At 45.4% G+C, this 20,095-nt stretch overlaps 1 protein-coding gene across 2 annotated transcripts in view; it reads left to right on the top strand.

The window, feature by feature from the left end:
• The window catches only part of FBXO42 (F-box protein 42), a 125,985-nt gene that overhangs the window by 57,375 nt on the left and 48,515 nt on the right, over positions 1-20,095 (top strand). For both annotated transcript variants that reach the window (XM_018054652.1, XM_018054646.1), the window contains exon 2: positions 17,416-17,682. In XM_018054652.1, the coding sequence (XP_017910141.1) occupies positions 17,433-17,682 (250 nt within the window). In that variant the 5' untranslated portion in view covers positions 17,416-17,432. The remainder of the gene's footprint in view (positions 1-17,415; positions 17,683-20,095) is intronic.

Genomic DNA, 20,095 nt, shown 5'->3' with positions numbered 1-20,095 from the left:
GATGGCATTTATTGCCTGATCTCTCTCATTAGAATGTTTTCCATCAGTCTTTTATGTAATAGCTTATATAATAATCACCCTTCATTGATTATAAATTATTAGAGTTTACAAAATGGTGACTTTCTGTCATTCCTTCTTCATCTAGGTAGAATTTCTCCCAAAGTTCTTTGTTGTATTAACTATTTGGTTATGGTTAGTACAGGAAAGACAGGAAAAGAACTTGGTTCTTTCCCTTTGTTAAGCTTTAGTAATCGTGAGTTAATCCATTAGCAGCCTCTCCTGAGGACCAGTGAGTTTTCTTTGCTGTCATTTGAACTGACAAATGTTAATATATTTGATACATTTAAATCCATAATAGTTTCCTTAGGGTTTGTGTTTTTATGCTCAGGTTGTTTCTTTTAGGGGTGTGGGGTGCCTTCAGGTTGGGCCCTGTGCCTTCTGATATGACTGCTTCTGTCCCCAATAGCCGTTTGCTCTGGGGCTGAAGAAGATATCCCAGGCTCTTCTTGTGCGTTTCCTACCCCGCTTGGCGAAACAGCCATTCTTGAAGGAGACCTACTTCATTCTAGTGGGAATATGCTGTATAGAGACCACAGTCCAGGTGGCCGGGTGCTCATTGCTCCTGAGACGCCATTGTTTGTGTTCTGAATCTTTTTCAATGAACCAGGCTAGGAAATACTTTCTTTTAAGAGAGGAAAAAATGAGTTCCTACTGATACTTTTGATTTATGTTTATAATTGTAGGAGTTTTATTTTATCTCTTTAATTTTATACTTGTATCTGTTTTTGTTTTTGTTTTTGTTTTAGCTTTTAATGGAGTAAACATATTATTTATTTTCTTTACACTGTAGCTGTAGAATTAAAAATAAAAGGATGATGGCAATATTTTTACTATAAGTAAGACTACTGAATGCAGCTTTTTTATGGATTTTTTTGTGCTGAAAATGTAACACACAAATGATGTGTAGTAAGAAATACCGCTTTTTAAAGCTGCTTGGACTAATCCCCATCTCTGTGGTGTCACGCCACCTGTTTGCTGTGCAGTGACGTGTGACAGTGCTTTTCAAATGTTTTTTCCTTGATAATTTCTCAAGATCACTGTTTCCCACCCTGAAACTCTCTGTAATATATTTGCTTTCTTGCGGAGAAGCTCGGTGTCGCTGCATGTCTGTCTGTCTGCTTAGCTCGTCTCTGTGCGCTCTCCGTTTAACGTGCCTCCTTCCTGAAGTATTGGTCATGGTTCGCAGTTTAAAAGAAGTAGCAGAAGTATATGACTCCTAACAAACTAGGTATTATCTTTCTTTTGTAGGATACTTTTATTGTGTGGCTGGGAACTCTGTTGTTAGTGTATGTCAGTTTGATTTTAAAATGAGTAGACTGATCTGAAGTAGTAATGTGGAGCAATTAAATTGCGGGTATTTAGTTTTATAGTATGTTCTTACTTATGGATTTCTTTGAAGGAATATTTAGAAACGAATACAGCATTGGAAATAAACTATATTCGAATAACATTTTTTTTAAAAGAATATTTCAAAGTCAGCTGTTGTTCCTAGTGGCTCAGTGGTAAAGAATCCCCCTGCCAATGCAGGAGACATAGGTTAGATACATGGTCCAGAAAGATCCCACATCCCTCAGAGCGGCTAAGCCCGTGTGCCACAGCTATTGAGCCGTGCTCTCGAGCCTGAAGCCTGCAAGGCCTCGAGCCCCTGCTCCCCGAGAAGAGGAGCCCACCCCTGCAGGGAGGAGCCCGCCACCTGGAGCTGAGGCGCCTGCTCGCCACGCCTGGAGAGAAGCTCGTGCGGCAGCGCAGACCAGCACAGCCAGAAACGCGTGCGGATGAGTAGACAAGATTCTGCCTAAAAAGTCATCTGTTCAGAACAGGTCATTCAGTTGACCTTTGGCTCCAAGCACAGAATCTCACCATCGCCTATTTCTTTCTACCTGGAATTTAATATCACGGTCTTTTTTTGAATGCATTTGTATTTTGTACAGTCTTTGCTTATTTTTATAAAAGTGGTACAAAGTACCATGTTTTGACATTTCTTGTTTTTTTTTTTAAACCAGATAATTGATAGAGTATGCAGAATCAGCTTCCCTGAGATTATAGCAAATTTAAAGAAAGTCAGAGATAGAAATTAATTTCCTTCACTCCATCCTTTTCAATGTGGACTCTTAAATCAGGGTGTTAAAGAATTTTAGCCGTCACACTCTCCATCTGGACACGGCATGACACGGCACATATAGAAGGCGGTTGGCGTTGGCAGCTCTCACTCCCTCCCGGACGCTCTGCCTCAAGGCGTGTCTCCCACCTAAGCCAGCCCTGGGCGGCTCTCATGCTCTTGCCTCTGTCTGGGCTCTTCTGGAAGTCCTGGAAATAAGACGTGAGATACGAGTTTAAATTAGAAATAAGACGTGAGATACGAGTTTTAATTAGGCGAGTTATTAATGAGGAGAGTTGTGACTTGTGAAGTGGTGGAAAGTAGTAGCTATCTGTGCTATTTATCTAATGTTGGCTTAGGTCTTGGTGGCCACCTAACTCAACAAATATTTATACAGCTCTCAGATAATCAAGATACTGTGCAAAATGAATAGAAGGCCAGACGCGTACTTGATTTTTTTTTTAAATGAAGCCGCAGTTGCCGCTGTTTATTTTTGTGGTTTTCGCTTGTTCTTGGCTGCGCTGGGGCTCTCTTGCTGCCCACAAGCTCCCCTCAGTTGGGGCGGGTAGGGCTGCGCCCGCTCGCCGTGCGGGGCTCCTCACTGTGGTGGCATCTCTGGTTGCCGAGCGCGGACCCGGGGCCCTGGCTCGGGAGGTGCGGGGTCACAGGCTCAGCTGCCCTGAGGCCTGTGGGGTCTTGTGGACCAGGGATCGGACCATGCCCCCTGCGTTGGCAGGCAGATTCTCAACCACTGGACCACCTGGGAAGCCCCTGATAAGCTTTTAAAGCCCATTTTATGATTTTAAAATCAAATTAAAATTAACAGCTGTATACACGGCAGGTGGGAGTGTAAATTGGAACACTCACTTTAAAAGACAGTTTGGCATCATCTAGTAAATATGTATAACCCACACCCAGCAACTTCATACCCGAATATGTACTCTAGAGAACTGGTTTTCACCCTGGGCTTGTAGCCCATCAGAATGAAGACAGGTCAGTGGCATTTGACCAACAGTCTTCTTAAACGGTAAATGTTATAGAAAATACCAGTGTGCTTTACTGTGACGGTATTATTCTGTGAAACCTTTTCCTCGTTATGTATCTGTATATATGTGGGTGGGCTGTGAGGTAAAATATATGTTCTTATTGTGGTTGCTGTCAAGAAAATTTGAAAGCCACTATTCTAGAGAAGCTGTAAGTGCTTGTTATTTCATAAGAAGTAACTGATTTCATTCAACAAAGATGAACTATGACTGATTCATACAAGATTTTACACTGCAGTGAACTACAGCCTGTCCAGCACCTAAGCAGTGTATTTTTCACGTGCCAGCCTTACGGGGTGAAGCTGTAAAGAAAAGCAAGGGATTAATAAACACGGCAGCATGGTGGCTACTTCTGGTTGGAAGTGAGAGTGTCAGTCGCTCAGCCGTGTCTTGACTCTTTGCGACCCTGTGGGCCGCAGCCTGCCGGGCCCCTCTGTCCATGGGCTTCTCCACGCAGGAGCACTGGCGTGGGTTGCGGTCTCCTTCTCCAGGGGCCCTTCCTGGCCCGGGCATCAGGACCCTGTCTCCCGCACTGCAGGCGGATTCTTCACCATCTGAGCCGCCAGGGAAGTGGCGCTTCTGGATGCGTCAGGGTGAAGGTCACGAGGAGGCAAAGGTAAAGAGGCGAGTGAGAAGCTGGCTCAAAGCTCAGCCTTCAGAAAACTAAGATCACGGTGTCCAGTCCCGTCACCTGTGGCAAATAGACGGGGAAACAGTGGAGACAGTGACAGACTGTTTTCCTGGGCTCCAGAATCACTGTGGATGGTGACTGCAGCCATGAAATTAAAAGACGCTTGCTTCTTGGAAGAAAAGCTACGCCAAACCTAGACAGCATATTAAAAAGCAAAGACATTGCCCACAAAGGTCTGTATACTCAAAGCTATGGTTTTTCTAGTCGTCATGTATGGATGTGGGAGTTGGACCATAAAGAAGACTCAGTGTCAAAGAACTGATGCTTGTGAACATTGGAGAAGACTCTTGAGAGTCCCTTGGACTGCACAGAGATCCAACCAGTCCATCCTAAAGGAGATCAGCCCTGAATATTCCCTGGAAGGACTTATGGTGAGAAGCTGAAACTCTAGTACTTTGGCCACCTGATGTGAAGAGCTGACTCATTAGCAAAGACCCTGATGCTGGGAGGGATTGGGGGCAGAGGAGAAGGGGACGACAGAGGGCGAGATGGTTGGATGGCATCACCGACTCGATGGACATGAGTTTGCATGAGCGCCGGGAGATGGTGAAGAACAGAGAAGCCTGGCGTGCTGCAGTCCATGGTGTCGCAAAGAGTCGGACACGACTGAGCAACTGAACCACAGCAACACAAGGCTGAGCAGGGCCTCAGAGGCTCCTAAAGGCCCTGGTGGTGGTCTGTTTTCTGACTTAGATGTGGCTACACAGTGATTAACTTTTATAAAAACTGTGCATCTGTGTTCTGTGCAGTTTTTTTATTGTAAATGTATGTAACAAAGCTTAACATTTAATAGTCTTTACCTATAGCCAAGTGACGCTGAGCAGTCTACGTTGTCGGGTTATTCATCCCAGCATGTTTCGTCCTCCTCTGAGACTCCGTGTGCGTTGAGCGGTAGCTCCCTGTCTCCCCAGCCTGTCTGTCTGTCTCCCCGGCCCCTGTCTGTCTCCCTGGCTACTGTCTGTCTGCCCAGCCTGTCTGTCTGTCTGCCCAGCCTGTCTATCTGTCTCCCCGACCTCTGTCTGTCTGCCCGGCCTGTCTGTCTGTCTCCCCGGCCCCTGTCTGTCTCCCCGGCTGCTGTCTGTCTCCCCAACCTCTGTCTGTCTGCCCGGCCTGTCTGTCTGTCTCCCCGACCTCTGTCTGTCTGCCCGGCCTGTCTGTCTGTCTCCCCGGCCCCTGTCTGTCTCCCCGGCCCCTGTCTGTCTCCCCGGCCCCTGTCTGTCTCCCCGGGCCCTGTCTGTCTCCCCGGCCCCTGTCTGTCTCCCCGGCCGCTGTCTGTCTCCCCGGCCGCTGTCTGTCTCCCCGGCCTCTGTCTGTCTCCCCGGCCGCTGTCTGTCTCCCCGGCCCCTGTCTGTCTCCCCGGCCGCTGTCTGTCTCCCCGGCCGCTGTCTGTCTCCCCGGCCCCTGTCTGTCTCCCCGGCCCCTGTCTGTCTCCCCGGCCGCTGTCTGTCTCCCCGGCCGCTGTCTGTCTCCCCGGCCCCTGTCTGTCTCCCCGGCCCCTGTCTGTCTCCCCGGCCCCTGTCTGTCTCCCCGGGCCCTGTCTGTCTCCCCGGCCGCTGTCTGTCTCCCCGGCCGCTGTCTGTCTCCCCGGCCGCTGTCTGTCTCCCCGGCCGCTGTCTGTCTCCCCGGCCGCTGTCTGTCTCCCCGGCCCCTGTCTGTCTCCCCGGCCCCTATCTGTCTCCCCGGCCCCTGTCTGTCTCCCCGGCCCCTATCTGTCTGCCCAGCCTGTCTGTCTGCCTCTCCAGCCTCTGTCTGTCTCTCCGGCCCCTGTCTGTCTCCCCGACCTCTGTCTGTCTGCCTGGCCTGTCTGTCTGTCTCCCCGGCCCCTGTCTGTCTCTCCGGCCCCTGTCTGTCTGCCCGGCCTGTCTCTGTCTCCCCGGCCCCTGTCTGTCTCCCCGGCCCCTGTCTGTCTCCCCGGCCCCTGTCTGTCTCCCTGGCCCCTGTCTGTTTCCCTGGCCCCTGTCTGTCTCCCCGGCCTCTGCCTCCCCTGGCGGCTGCCGCTCTCTCTAGCTGTATGACCTGAGTGCTCTGGGTGCCACGTGGAGTCAGAGTTGTGTGTCTGGCTTGCTTCGCTTAGCATGGTGTCTTCCGGCGTCTCCGGTGGCGTGCGTCAGCATCCCTTCCTGTGTCAGGTAACTCGTATTCCTTTGTTGTGTGTCTGCTGCGTTTTATTTGTCCATGACCCACTGATAGGCATTTGTGTTGTTCCCACCTTTTTGCTGTTGTGAACGGTGCTGCTCTGAACATGAGTATACAGATATCATTCAGTTCTTCTGTGAAACAGTTATTCCTTCTGGAAATTTCCTACTGGTCCAGGGGTTAGGACTCAGCACTTCCACTGCAGGGGCCAGGTCAGGGGACTAAGATCTTGTAAGCTGTATGGCACAGCCAAAAATGATAATAAAACTTTAAAAATGTGTTTCTTCCAATGAAATAGCTCTGTAGTGGATGAGTGAACTAGAAAGATGTTAGCCCTTCTTAAAACTGAAGCTGTGAAGTGGTGATTGCTCCAGCCATCCTTACCCCGGGGGAGAGTTTTGTTTTCTTTATTATTTAGTAGACTTTCCTCTGGATCCTGAAGAGTTTTCCAACTTAAACCATTTTGGAATGAGGTTCGGACTTGCTCCTTTTAATTCTTTTCTTTCTTTTTCTTTTTTTTAATGTAGCATAAAATAGCATCTTATGTTTTAAGGTTTGCCTTCTGTGGAAAGTTTGAAATTGTAAGTTTCACTGCAACACCCCTAAATAACAGTAATAAAAATTGATACGTTTCATTGTAGTTTAAAGAAGAAAAGTGCTACAGTTAAGTCTTGCTAAAAATATAGATCTTAAGAATTTAGTAGGGGAAACACATGAGTAAAAAGCGTTATAACTTTACCAGCCAATGAAACAAAAGATCAGCTAAGCTATTTCTAAAAGAAATTAGGTTACATTCATCTTTCATGCATTCTTGCCAGTAGCCGTCATTGTCTCTTTTTCTAGCATTAGGAAATGGTTTCCCAGCATACTGGGAGTTTTAATTTAAATTAGCCTTTTAATAAATTCAGACTATAAAACTTGTTTAAATTGTGGACTTTCTTCACAAACGAAATTAATAGTAAACTGAAATGTTAATATCGTGGCGAGTAGTGAGACCGCAGTTCCGAGAGTACAGGTCCAGGCTCACGCTGCCCTGAGGGTCTCTGCGTGCGTGCGTGTGTTTGTGAGGCCTCTCCTCTCTGACTGCGCTGGGTCTGCGTTGCTGCTCACAGGCTTTCTCTGGCTGCGGCCAGCGGAAGGCTGCTCTCTGGCCACGTGCGAGGGCGTCTCTCTCACTTCTGAGAGGTCCTGTGGCTCACAGGCCCTGGGGCGCGTGTGCACTGCATGGGCTCAGCTGTGGTGTGTGAGCTTAGTTGCCCTGTGGCATCTGGACTCTTCCCAGAGGGGGGATCAAACCTGTGTCCCCTGCATCGGCGGCTGGGTTTTTAACCACTGTACCACCAGGGAAATCCAGGTTTCCTTTCTTGGACGTAAAAGCTGTTATTCAGAGATTATGATTTTCCAGCTTGAATCTTTAAACACCTTTCTATGAAACTGATGATCAGGTGGTAGGACGTGTGTGTGTGTGTGTGTGTGTGTGTGTGTGTGTGTGTGTGTGTGTGTAGTTTTTTTGTTTTTGCGTTTTACAGGGTTTTTTTTTTTTTTGCCTTATTCGGGAAAATAAAAATTTGTTGGCCCTATATGAGTCCAAAAAAACTTGCTGATCTGTGAAATTCAGAGGTCTGAGAACCGCTGCAATAGAACCTTTCCCCAAAAGGCTAAGAGAATCTTGGCACGCAGCGGATTTCCCTTACTCCTCCCTTGTTGTCAGAGTGAGGGTATATAACAGCAGAAAAAATCAGAACATTTTAACTATAGTAATGATTTTTAGGAACTGTACATTTTATCTTTTAATTTTTTTTTTATTTCCTTGGCAGCACCAAGCAACTTATAAGATTTTAGTTCCCCAGCCAGGGATGGAACCCACGCCTTCTGCAGGGAAAGTGCAGAGTCTTCAGCACTGGGCCACCGGGGAAGTCCTTAGGCCCCATTTTTACTCTCTAGTTGCTTTTAGCTGTCTGAAGTCTCTGATTTTATTAGTTTCACTTAAGTTTTTGATAGGAAGTTTCTGTTTTTTATCACAATATCTAGAAGTGAACATTTAGGTTTTGTTGTCGACTCTGAAATGAATTCCTGAGACTTGTCTGCTTGTTCGTTCGGCAGTCTTTTGCTGAGTGTGTATATGGATACAAGAAATGAATTGTTTCCTGTTGTGCCCCAGGGAGGAGGCGGCGGCGGCAGGCAGTGGTGCAGTAAGCGCTGCTGTGAAGGCAGGTCTTCAGTGCTGCGGAGGCGGAAGGAGAGGTGCCCTGCGTGAGCGCTGCAGCCTGGTGTGGTCCGCTCTGGGCTCATGCAGCTCACTGCTGTTGCAGTGTGGCGGCCTGCCTCTTCCGCATCGTCTTTCATAAATGATTATTTTCGAGAGAAAAGTAATTTCTAAGCCTAGAGGACCACACCTTTTAACGCACCTACTCTCTCTCTCTCCTCTGATTCATACTGAACTTCCGATGAAAGCCTTTTGTCTCACATCAGTGCTATAGTTAAATTATACAATTAGAATTGTTCTGTCCTTTGTATGTTACTACTTAAAATCTAAAAATTCAAGCTCTCACAAAATACAAATTTGGGTATTAAAGTTCTGTTACACTTATTCAGTTTATACCACATGAAACATTTTGCTGAACCTAGAATATATGGAATTTTCAGAACCTAGAATATCTTCATTGATTGAAACCAGTACATTCTCCTCAGCTATTTGTACGCAGTGAAATCTGCTGGCTGCATATGAATACGGGGCGTGGGCCTGAGAACTGGCGCATTTCTGCTCTCTGATAGTCATGAACCGCTTTCATTTAACATCAGCCATTGCAAAGAGTGATAAGAAAGTATCCTGATGGGTACTTGGGGGAAACACTTCATTTTTCTATTTCATTAAAAGGACTCTTAGATAATACAGAGAGATGAGTTAACCATTAGAAAAGATCCTCACTGTAGCTGATATCTGTTATCAAACTTGGAATGCTTTTTAGAAACAGCTCTCTGAATTTCCTTGTCAAAATAGCTTATAGTTTGCTAATAGCAACTGTAGTTATGCCAAATTTCTCTATTTCTAGACTTTTTTGGTCAAAATATCGACTGTCAGGAGTTAAGGAGTCTGCAGATTATGAACCTCTGTTAATGTACATAAGATATTAAGTCGTTTGCACTTGTGATAAAATGCCCATCACATAAAAAATAGCTTTTGCGCTTTTGTCCTGAAAGTAATTCTGTAAGTGACAAAGAATGTTGGTACAGGAGACAGTAACTCAAAACTCTTTCATCTTCCCACCTTCCCCCATTTCACGCTCTGGGATGACTAACTCTAAGCCTATTCTTCAAGCCCAAAGGCTTCCTTCTGTGTAACTTCCTTGTCAAACTAGTTGGAAGCCATCGCTTCCTTCCCTGAGCTGCTAGGACTTCTCGTTTGGTGCCACAGTCTGTCTTGTGTTGGTGTTCTCCATGTGTCTCTGGCTCTTACTGGGTTAATCTCTCTGAGAGGAATTGGCGGCATATCTTCTTTTTGTGACTCCCATGGGATCTAGTCAAGGCTATGGTTTTTCCAGTGGTCATGTATGGATGTGAGAGTTGGACTATAAAGAAAGCTGAGCACTGAAGAATCGATGCTTTTGAACTGTGGTGTTGGAGAGGACACTTGAGAGTCCTTTGAACTGCAAGGAGATCCAACCAGTCCATCCTAAAGGAAATCAGTCCTGGGTGTTCATTGGAAGACTGATGTTGAAGCTGAGACTCCAATACTTTGGCCACCTGATGCGAAGAGCTGACTCATTCGAAAAGATCCTGATGCTGGGAAAGATCGAGGGCAGATGGAGAAGGGGACGACAGAGGATGAGAAGGTTGGATGGCATCACCGACTCAATGGACTTGAGTTTGAGTAAGCTCCGGGAGTTGGTGATGGACAGGGAGGCCTGGCGTGCTGCAGTCCATGGGGTTGCAAAGAGTCGGACATGACTGAGCGACTGAACTGAATGTTCCATTGGTATTTTCTGAGTGCATGAAGTAAGGTACATTTTATCTTTTGCCAGTTTTTCTTTTGTAACTTTTTCATTTGATCTAGTACACTGATGATAATAATGGTGGAAAATAGGAAGACATTATCATCTTAGATTGGATCGTATTGTGGTCTGTAAATCTTCATTCAGCAGTATTTTATATTTGCAAGAATAGTATTTAACCCTTAGCTCACCTTAGTGTGACAGTAGTGGGTAACTTCGCAGGTTTCCTGATGCTGTCTGTTGGGGTTGCTTCTTCGTCCTCGCAGCTTCGTCCTCATGCTGACCGATGACTGTGGGTGTTTTCCGTTCAGTCCGGAATGCCTCAGTGCTTAAAGCCTCGGTGCTTGATTTTACCATCATCATCAAGTTTCTTCCTTAATTGCATTGGTTTCACCTTTTGAAATGGTAAAGAATAAACTTGATTACATTTTAAATGTTCAGCTTTCTTTTAGGTAAGTGAAGTATATTCTGATTTTCCTAAGAAAAGAAAGTGTGTTAACTCCAGGAGGATTGTCACATGTCTAGTTCTATAGAAACCAAAAGTACAATTGGTCACATACTGTTCTGGGCAGTGATTGTTACATGGATAACAAAGTAATCTCATTCCCGTCTTGAATTTCTTTGAATCGATTTTAACTCTTCACAAGTTAATCTGTTTCCTCCAACAAGTTCAGATTAGTTTGTTGCCATCTGCTGTCTGTATAGAATCTTTATGAAGTAGGTGGAAAACTTTCATTTTTTAGAGGTAGAGAGATTTTTCCTGTCTTAACTCTGTGTGACTTACCTTGGGTCACACAGCATCATAGCTAGAAACAGCAACCACATCTCCCAGACTCAGAGACTTCAGTGCAGTTCAGTCGCTCAGTCGTGAACCGCAGCACGCCAGGCCTCCCTGTCCATCACCAACTCCTGGAGCTTGCTCAAACTCATGTCCATCGAGTCGGTGATGCCATCCAACCATCTCATCCTCTGTCGTCCCTTTCTCCTCCTGCCTTCAATCTTTCCCAGCATCAGTAGGGTCTTTTCCGATGAGTCAGCTCTTCGCATCAGGTGGCCAAAGTATTGGAACTTCAGCATCAGTCCTTCCAATGAGTATTCAGGGTTGATTTCCTTTAGGATTAACTGGTTGGATCTCCTTGCAGTCCAGGGGACTCTCAAGAGTCTTCTCCAATACCACTGTTCAAAAGCATCAATTCTTTGGCACTCACCCTTCTTTATGGTCCAACTCTCACATCCATACATGACTGTTCGAAAAACCGTAGCTTTGTCTATGTAGACCTTTGTTGACAGTGATGTCTTTGCTTTTTAAAGGGCAAAATTCCTGGAACCAGAGGGGTATATTCTCTCTGACCAGTAAGCTATCTTGACAGCATCCAGTGGCATATAATAAGGGTAGGATCTGCTGTTTCCTGAATGTGTTGATATTTTTTATGTCATTTCTATTATAAAATGATGCAAAGCATGTTGTGAGTAGAAATGTCAATGAGCTTCACCCTTATTTGAATGTCTAGTGCTGGGAAGACAAGATGCCTAGGCAATGATCTCTGCTCTCAAGGAGCTCAGATTTTAGTGAGTTAGCTTCAGTTTGTGGTTTCTCCCAAAGACTTGGTCACTTTGGGAAAACTAAAAAGGCCTAACATAAATGTGAAGAGCGAGGAAGATTTCTTTTAAAGACTTTTGTGAAAACCGCAGTCATTGAGTTAATACAGTTCATGTGGCGTGTTTTGCGGGGCATCCTTTGGCATGGAAAATGAAGCACCGTTTCAGAATGGCTCTGCTTCCTCTGGGAGTATGAGTGGCGGTCCCAGCACCTAGCAGGGGCTGTGGCCGGCTGCAGGCTGGTGCTGGGCCCACGCCTGTGTGCTCTCCTCGGCACCTGTGCTGAAGACCCAGTTAGCAGGCTCGCCCTCGGGGGGGTCGGGTTTGATACTGTGATGGACAGTGGAATGGTTGGATGATGAGAAATTTCAGTTGAACTGAGAATTCAGTTGAGAAAATTCAATTCATTCAGGTTGAATGCTTAAAACTGGGGATTAAACAAAAATGTGAGTCCCTTTATTTAGGCTTGCTAATTGTACTTTGAGAAGATTTGGAAAGAGAGTCAGAAGTTATTTTATTGAGCCAACCAGATTTATTTTGCTTGGGGAACAAATAGTAATAGAAAGAACCTTTTGCAGCCTTCATTGATTGGGTTTGTTCAGAAGCAGACCCTCAGCGCACAGTCTGTCAAGATGCGTTAAGGGGCAGTTGTGTTTCAGATGCTGTGTTTAATTCAAACGTGAGAGGTGCGGCCAAACTCAAGGGGTCTGTTTCTCTGGACTCTTCTCCTTGGTGAATTTCAGAGCTGACTGAGGGTTAAAAATATGAGACAGTCCATAAATGAGGGAATATAGTTAATGGGAGATGAAAAATGACAACTTGCAAGGAAGAGAGTAAGAGGGATTATGAAAAGTGATATTTTTTTTCCCAGTAGAAAAAAAGGCACTTTTTGAGGGGAGAAAAGTTTGGGGGCCAGGAAATTCTGGGTTCTTTTTTCTGCAGCTGTACTGGTTTTAAATCAGTTGATTAACGGGGGGCTGCACTGGACTTTTGTTGCTGAACACGGGCTTTGTCTGGTTGCGGCAAGTGGGGGATATTCTTTCTTGTGGTTCGTGGGCTTCTCATTGCAGCGGCTTCTCCTGTGGAGGAGCCCGAGCCCTAGAGCGTGGGTTCAGCACTCGTGGTGCAGGGACTTAGCTGCCCCAGGGCATGTGGGATCGGCCCCAGCCAGGGGTCCAGCCCACGTCCCCTGCATGGGCAGCTGGGTTCCTGTCCGCTGTGCCACCAAGGCGCAGTCCCTGCACTCTTGTTAAACTTTTCTAAAATTTACATTGGAGTGTATTTGATTAACGGTGTTGTGTTGGTTTCATGTACACAGCAAAGTGACTCATTTATAACTATTTGTATTCTTTTTCACATTCTTTCCCCAGTTAGGTTATCACAGAATATTGAGCAATTTCCCCTGCTGCCCCGTAGGGCCTTGTTGGTTATCTAGTTTAAATGTAGCAGTTTGTGCACGTCAGATCCAAAGCCCCAGTGCACCCTTCCTCCCCACCCTCTCCTCCCTGGCGCCCATGTGTTTGTTCTCTAAATCTGTGACTCTGTTTTGTACATAAGTCCATTTGTATCATTTTTCTTGGAGATCCTGCATGTTAGCAGCATCATGTGGCGTTTGTCTTTCCCTGGCTGGCTTGGGAAGGCCCGTCCAGGTTGCTATGAATGGATTGTTTCATTCTTTTTCATGGCTGAGCAGCAGTCCACGGTAGGTGTGTGCCCCGTCTTTCCATGCATCCATCTGCTGAGGGACACTTAGCTTGCGTCTGTGTTCTGGCTGTTGTGAACAGTGCTGCCGGGAACCCTGGAGTGCACGCTGTGTTTTCTGCGGGTGCGTGCCCGGGAGCGGGATTGCTGGAGCGCACGGGAGCTCTGTTTTCAGTTTTTAAGGGCCCTCCCTGCTGTTGTGCTTAGTGGTTGCACCAGTGACGCTGCCACCAGCAGTGTAGGCGGGCTTCCTCCTCTCCAGCCCTCGCCACCGTTTACCGTTTGCAGATGTCTTTGTTTGTTTGACCGTGCTGCAGGAACTTAGTTTCCTGGCCGGGGACTGAACCCAGGGCCACAGCAGTGAAAGCACAGAGCTCTGACCAGTGGGCCACCAGGGAATTCCCTGTGGATTCTTTCCCTTGATGACGGCTGTTCTGAGTGGTGTGAGATCGTATCTTATTGTAGTTTTGATTTGCTTTTCTTTAAAAATTAGCAGTGCTGAGCATCTTTTCATGTGCCTTTTGACTGTCTCTATGTGTTCTTTGGAGAAATGTCTGTTTAGCTCTTTTGCCCTTTGTTCAGTTGGGTTTTTTTTTTTTTTTTTTTGAGCCACATGAGCTGTGAATTTTAGAGACTAGTCCTTTGTCAGGCTTCAGCAGTACGTGAACTGTGAAGTTCCAGATGTTCAAGCTGGCTTTACAAAAGGTAGAGGAACCAGAGATCAAATTGCCAACATCCATTGGATTATCGAAAAAGCAAGAGAGTTCCAGAAAAACATCTATTTCTGCTTTATTGACTATGCCAAAGCCTTTGACTGTGTTGTTGTTAAGTCGCTCAATCTTGTCTGACTCTTTCGACCCCATGGATGGGGGCACGACAGGCTTCCCTGTCCTTCACTATCTCCTAGAGTTCGCTCAGATTTGTGTCCACTGAATCGGTGATGCTGTCTAACCATCTCATCCCCTGCTGCCCCCTTCTCCTTTTGCCTTCAATCTTTCCCAGCATCAGGGTCTTTTCTAATGAGTCAGCTCGTCACATCACGTGACCAAAGTATTAAAGCTTTCAGCCTCAGCATCAGTCCTTCCAGTGAATATTCAGGGTTGATTTTCTCGAGGGTTGACTGGTTTGATCTCCTTGCAGTCCAACGGCTTCTCAAGAGTCTTCTCCAGCATCACAGTTTGACTGTATGGATCACCACAAATTGTGGAAAATTCTGAAAGAGATGGGAATACCAGACCACCTGACCTGCCTCTTGAGAAACCTATATGCAGGTCAGGAAGCAACAGTTAGAACTGGACATGGAACAACAGACTGGTTCCAAATAGGAAAAGGAGTACGTCAAGGCTGTATATTGTCACTCTGCTTATTTAACTTTTATGCAGAGTACATCATGAGAAACGCTGGGCTGGAGGAAGGACAAGCTGGAATCAAGATTGCCGGGAGAAATATCAATAACCTCAGATATGCAGATGACACCACCCTTATGGCAGAGAGTGAAGAGGAGCTAAAAAGCCTCTTGATGAAAGTGAAAGTGGAGAGTGAAAAAGTTGGCTTAAAGCTCAACATTCAGAAAATGAAGATCATGGCATCCGGTCCCATCACTTCATGGGAAACAGATGGGGAAACAGTAGAAGCAGTGTCAGACTTTATTTTCTTGGGCTCCAAAATCACTGCAGATGGTGACTGCAGCCATGAAATTAAAAGACGCTTACTCCTTGGAAGGAAAGTAATGACCTACCTAGATAGCATATTCAAAAGCAGAGACTTTACTTTGTCAACAAAGATCCGTCTAGTCAAGGGTATGGTTTCTCCTGTGGTCATGTATGGATGTGAGAGTTGGACTGTGAAGAAAGCTGAGTGCCGAAGAATTGATGCTTTTGAACTGTGGTGTTGGAGAAGACTCTTGAGAGTCCCTTGGACTGCAAAGAGATCCAACCCGTCCATCATAGAGGAAATCAGTCTGAATATTCATTGGAAAGACTGATGTTGAAGCTGAAACTCCAATACTTTGTCCACCTGATGTGAAGAACTGACTCATTTGAAAAGACCCTGATGCTGGGAGGGATTGAATGAGGGAGAAGAAGGGGACGACAGAGGATGAGATGGCTGGATGGCATCACCAACTCAATGCCCATGAGTTTCAGTAAACTCCTGGAATTGGTGATGGACAGGGAAGTCTGGCGTGCTGCAGTCTCTGGGGTCGCAAAGTTGGACGTGACTGAGGGACTGGACTTTGTCAGTCACATTATTTGCAAACATTTCCTTCTGTTCTCTGGGTTGTCTTTTCATTTTGTTTATGATTTCCTTTGCTGTGCAAAAGTTACTGAATTTAATTAAATCCCATTTGTTTACTTTTGTTTTTATTTTCCTTACTCTGGGAGATGGCTTGAAAAATATATTGCTATGATTCATGTCAAAAAGTGGTCTGACTGTGTTTTCCTTCTGGTCTTACATTTATCTTTGATCCATTTTGAGTCTGTTTTTCGGCATGGTGTTGAAGAGTTTTCTAATTTCATCTCTTTACATATAGCTGTCCAGTTTTCCCAGCACCACTCTGCGCTAGATGAAGTGGCCGCAGGTGCGTGGGTTTGCTTCTGAGCTTCCTGTCCCCTCCGTTGATCTGCGTGTTTCTGGGCTGTGCCAGCTCTGCAGTGTTTTCATTGCTGTAGCTTCGTAGCATGGAGAGTAGTCAGGAGCCTGTTTCTTCCAGCTCCGTTTTCCTTCCTCAAGATTGCTTTGGCTGTTCGTTTATGTCTTTTAGGATCTTTTATGTCGCTATACAAAGTTTAAGAAATTCTGTTCTAGTTCTGTGAAAATGCCATTGGTGACTTGATAGGGATTCCATCCAGTGTGTGGATTGCCTTGGGTAGCACAGTCACTTTGATATGTGACTGTACTCTTCAGCCTAGGAGTTAGGGCTGAAAATGGAAAGGCCTTCCTCTAGCAAGTTAAGCACGTGGAACGGAGCTCACTCACAGTAGAGCAGAGGTGGCTGTCTAGGGTCTTTTATTTAACACAGTTTATTGTAAACCCGTCCCAGTTCCTGCCTGCTTCCGAGGAATGGCGGGGATTGCTGCTGCCCTTCCTCTGCCACCGCTCCCCTCTCCCGACCGTGAGCATTTAGGCCGCTCCCCTGCTTCTCAGTAGCCCCCAGTTGTCCATCACCATCGGTTCGCCAGCAGCCACTCGGTTAGGACGCGTTGCAGTATCGTAGCTAATTTGGCAGATGCATTGTGTCAGGAGCAACTTCGTGAGTTTTGACTCGTGTTCTTCTTGCTGTGGTCACTCTTTCCAGTTTTTAAGATACTGTGCGTAAGTTGCTTTTGCCTCATGTTCAGTTTGGACATGTAGTATGTGCTATTCTGCCTCTCGCCCCGCGTCAGGACCCACCCCTGAGTGTCTGTGGCTCCTTCCCGCACAGTGCTCTCTTGTATGAACGCAGCACAGTCTATCTGTCCTCTTGCTGATGGGTATTTAGAGTGTTTTCAGTTTTTAGCTCCTCAGATCTGTTTCGATGTTTCCTATTTTAAATATTGCCTTGTATTTGGTATTACACTAGTTAAGCTTGTTATTAGAACATTTATTATCCTCTTAAGTGAACTGTCTTGTATAAAAGCTAAAAGGAACACCCTATCATTTCTTATCCGCACATCCTCAGTGTTCCTTTACTTTCCTAGGGTGGACTGTTAGTTTCTTCTCCTAAGTTTGGGTCCTGAATCATATTTCGGGCTAAGGGAAGCTAGCTGTTGCGCCCTTTGCTATTGCCGACCGTGCCCTTGAGTTAGAGGAGTTGTTGAGAACAAGTCTTTTGGTTTTATGGTTGTACCAGAACTTGGCTGACACTCTAGGTTTTCAGTGAAGAGGGAAAAAAGCGCTATCAGAAGCCTCTAGAGATTTATTAGATATTTGGGATGGGCTTGGCATTTGAGGTATGCCAGACAAATTAAGGTAGCTCGCGGCTAGTGTGGGGAAGTGCTGAAGGACAGGTTTCATTCTGAGCATCTGAAAGAGGTCGTGCCCAGCATGGCTGCAAGCGCTGAGCTAGTTCAGAACTTGAGAAAGTGTGCCCTGACGTGTGCTTCTCTCCCGCTGCAGCTGTCACGTGGGATGTCATGGCCAGCTCCTCGGACAGCGAAGACGACAGCTTCATGGCTGTGGACCAAGAGGAGAGCGTGCTGGAAGGGGCCATGGAGCAAGATGAGGAGCTCCGCGCGGCGCTGGAGGCCGAGGAGACTCGGCATAACAGGTCCATGTCTGAGCTGCCAGAAGAGGTTTTGGAGTATATCCTGTCCTTCCTCTCCCCATACCAGGAGCACAAAACTGCAGCCCTCGTCTGCAAGCAGTGGTATCGACTGATTAAAGGTACTTTGGAAAGGGCAAAGGTTTATTTACCCATTTAAGATTTCTTTGAATGATTTTTAATCTCTGATTCATTGCTTCCTCCCTTCCGTTTATCGTGGTTCTGAAACAGCGGTAGACAGTTCACCCTGTGCATTTTTCTTTCTCTTTATCCTGCCTAGTTTTATGAACAACTTCAATACTGTAGTTTTTAATCCAGCTTGAAGGTTTAAAATGAGAATTCTTTCCTGCATATTCCTGGAGTTGATCCGGTAAACTGCATTATTCTGGAATAGGCAGAGTAGGGATGAGCGTGGATTGACGGTAAGAGCTAACCTCCATACAACTCTCACATTGCCAGGACTGTCATGACCGCTTTACAGCTGACCTGGCAACCTGTGAGTAGCTTAAAGTAGCTGTTTATGGTAGATGTGGAGTTACGGAAGCATTTGATGCTTGATTTTATGTCTAAACAGCCCAGGTCCTACGTGTGTATTTTACTTTTTAAAATGTACTTCTCCCTTTTTTCCCCTCCATTTTCTAATCAAGGTTTCAGCTTTAACCAAATGTTGGAGTTACTAATTATATATTCTTTCAAATATTTTTTGTGTGGACCATTTTTAAAGTCTTTGTTGAATCTGTTACAATATTGCTTCTGTTTTTGGTTTTTTGACCGTGAGGCATGTGGGGCCTTCGCTCCCTGACCAGGGATCAGACCTGTACCCCTGTGCTGGAGAGTGGTCTTAACCACTGAACCATCAGTGCAGTCCCCTGTATTTTGAATTAATAACAGTTATTTTGTTTTAGGTAGAAAGGGCCTTTTTTTTTTTTTTAATGAAGATGACCAAGCCAGTTGAATAGTCTTTGATCAAAGGAAGGGTTGTATTGACTTTTTCTTTGCTGATGTGAGCAAGGCAGCCAGAGATAAGAGAGAGGGAAAAGGTTTAGATCAGCATCAGTCTTAAAATCTTTCCTAGAACCAGAGAGGTTCTCTGAGGAGTAGGGTCTTTATCAGTTGTCCGGAGTGCAACCTCGATGGCTAATAAGGACCGGCTGTGTTGAAACTGCCCCCGGGCGCTGCGCGCATCTGCTCACAACTGGTGACATCGGCGTGCACAGCCTGCTTCTGCTGCAGAGTTAGTGGACTCTGCAGGAGAGACTGGCTCCCTGCACTACGGAGGTGGATGGTTTCACCTCGAAAATAGAGGAGGAAGAATCATACATGAGGGGTGACGATCTAATCAAAGATATTTATTTATTCTTGGCATTCCTATCATTTCTCTCTTTTCTTTTTCAAGAGAAAAGAATCTTGGCGTAGTATTCACAGTCTTAGACCTTCTGGGGGCGTCACTGCCAGCACGGTGCTTTCTCCCCTCAATCACCATGTCTCTGTCTTTTATTCATTACGGCCTTACCTCAGTCCAGGACTTGAAAATTTGGATTACTTCACCAGTAATAGTTGGCAGTATGGTCACACATTAAAAATGGTCATGTCTTTTTAATATTCCAGTTCTTATCTGTGAGTTCAACCAAGGGAGAATGATCATCACTGGAAAACATGTTCTGTGATCCTACTTAAGGATCCACAAGGTGGCATAAATTCAAGAATGATATTCTTTCAAAATGTAAATAATTGATTGTACACTTCATTCAAAACGCTTCTCTTTGAAATAAGATAGTAATTTCATGTGTTGGAAAAACAGATTGTTCCAGAAGTATGAAGCTCTCACTTTTTAAAAAAATGGACTTTATTTTTTTTAAGTGGTTTTTGGGTTCACAGCAAAATTGCGCGGCTCATAGATTTCCCGTATAGCCTCTGCCCCGAGACGCGCACAGCCTCTCCCGCTTTCAGCATCCTCACCAGGGTGGTACGTTTTACAGTCGATGACACTGATGTATCACTGTCACTCAAAATCTGCAGTTTACTTCAGGGGGTACATCCTGTGACTTTGGACATGTATATAATGACATGTATCCAGCATTATAGTAAAAACTCTGATTTTTTTTTAAACAGCTTTCCTCAGTTATAAATTCATCATTTCATCATCCACTGTCAGCTAGTTATTATCTCCTTGTTTAAAACAGAGAGTCCGTGGTCTAACCATAGACATTTACTAAACAGCTGTTATATTTCAGAGATTGTTTCACTGTATTTTTTCTCGCAAAACTAAATTATCTCCCAAGTCTCTTTGTTTTGGAGTAAGTAGCACCAATTATTTTGATATGTTTCCTTATGATGTGGCGTAAGTGGAGCAGAGTTAAAGTGTGAGCTGATTTTGTCACCTTGAGGGAGTCATTTAACCTTGGTAAAATCTAAAGATTAGATCTTCCAGTTTTGAGCTTATGTGATTTTGTTTTCTGTCTTTGAATGAAAGAAAATAAAAGAAATTTGGAGTTCCTCAAAGAAACTTATGTCTTAAAAAAGTGATAAGACAAT

This window comes from Capra hircus, chromosome 2, assembly GCF_001704415.2.
Source record: "Capra hircus breed San Clemente chromosome 2, ASM170441v1, whole genome shotgun sequence".
NCBI lineage: Eukaryota > Metazoa > Chordata > Mammalia > Artiodactyla > Bovidae > Capra > Capra hircus.
This window is presented reverse-complemented; position numbering and strand designations above follow the sequence as displayed.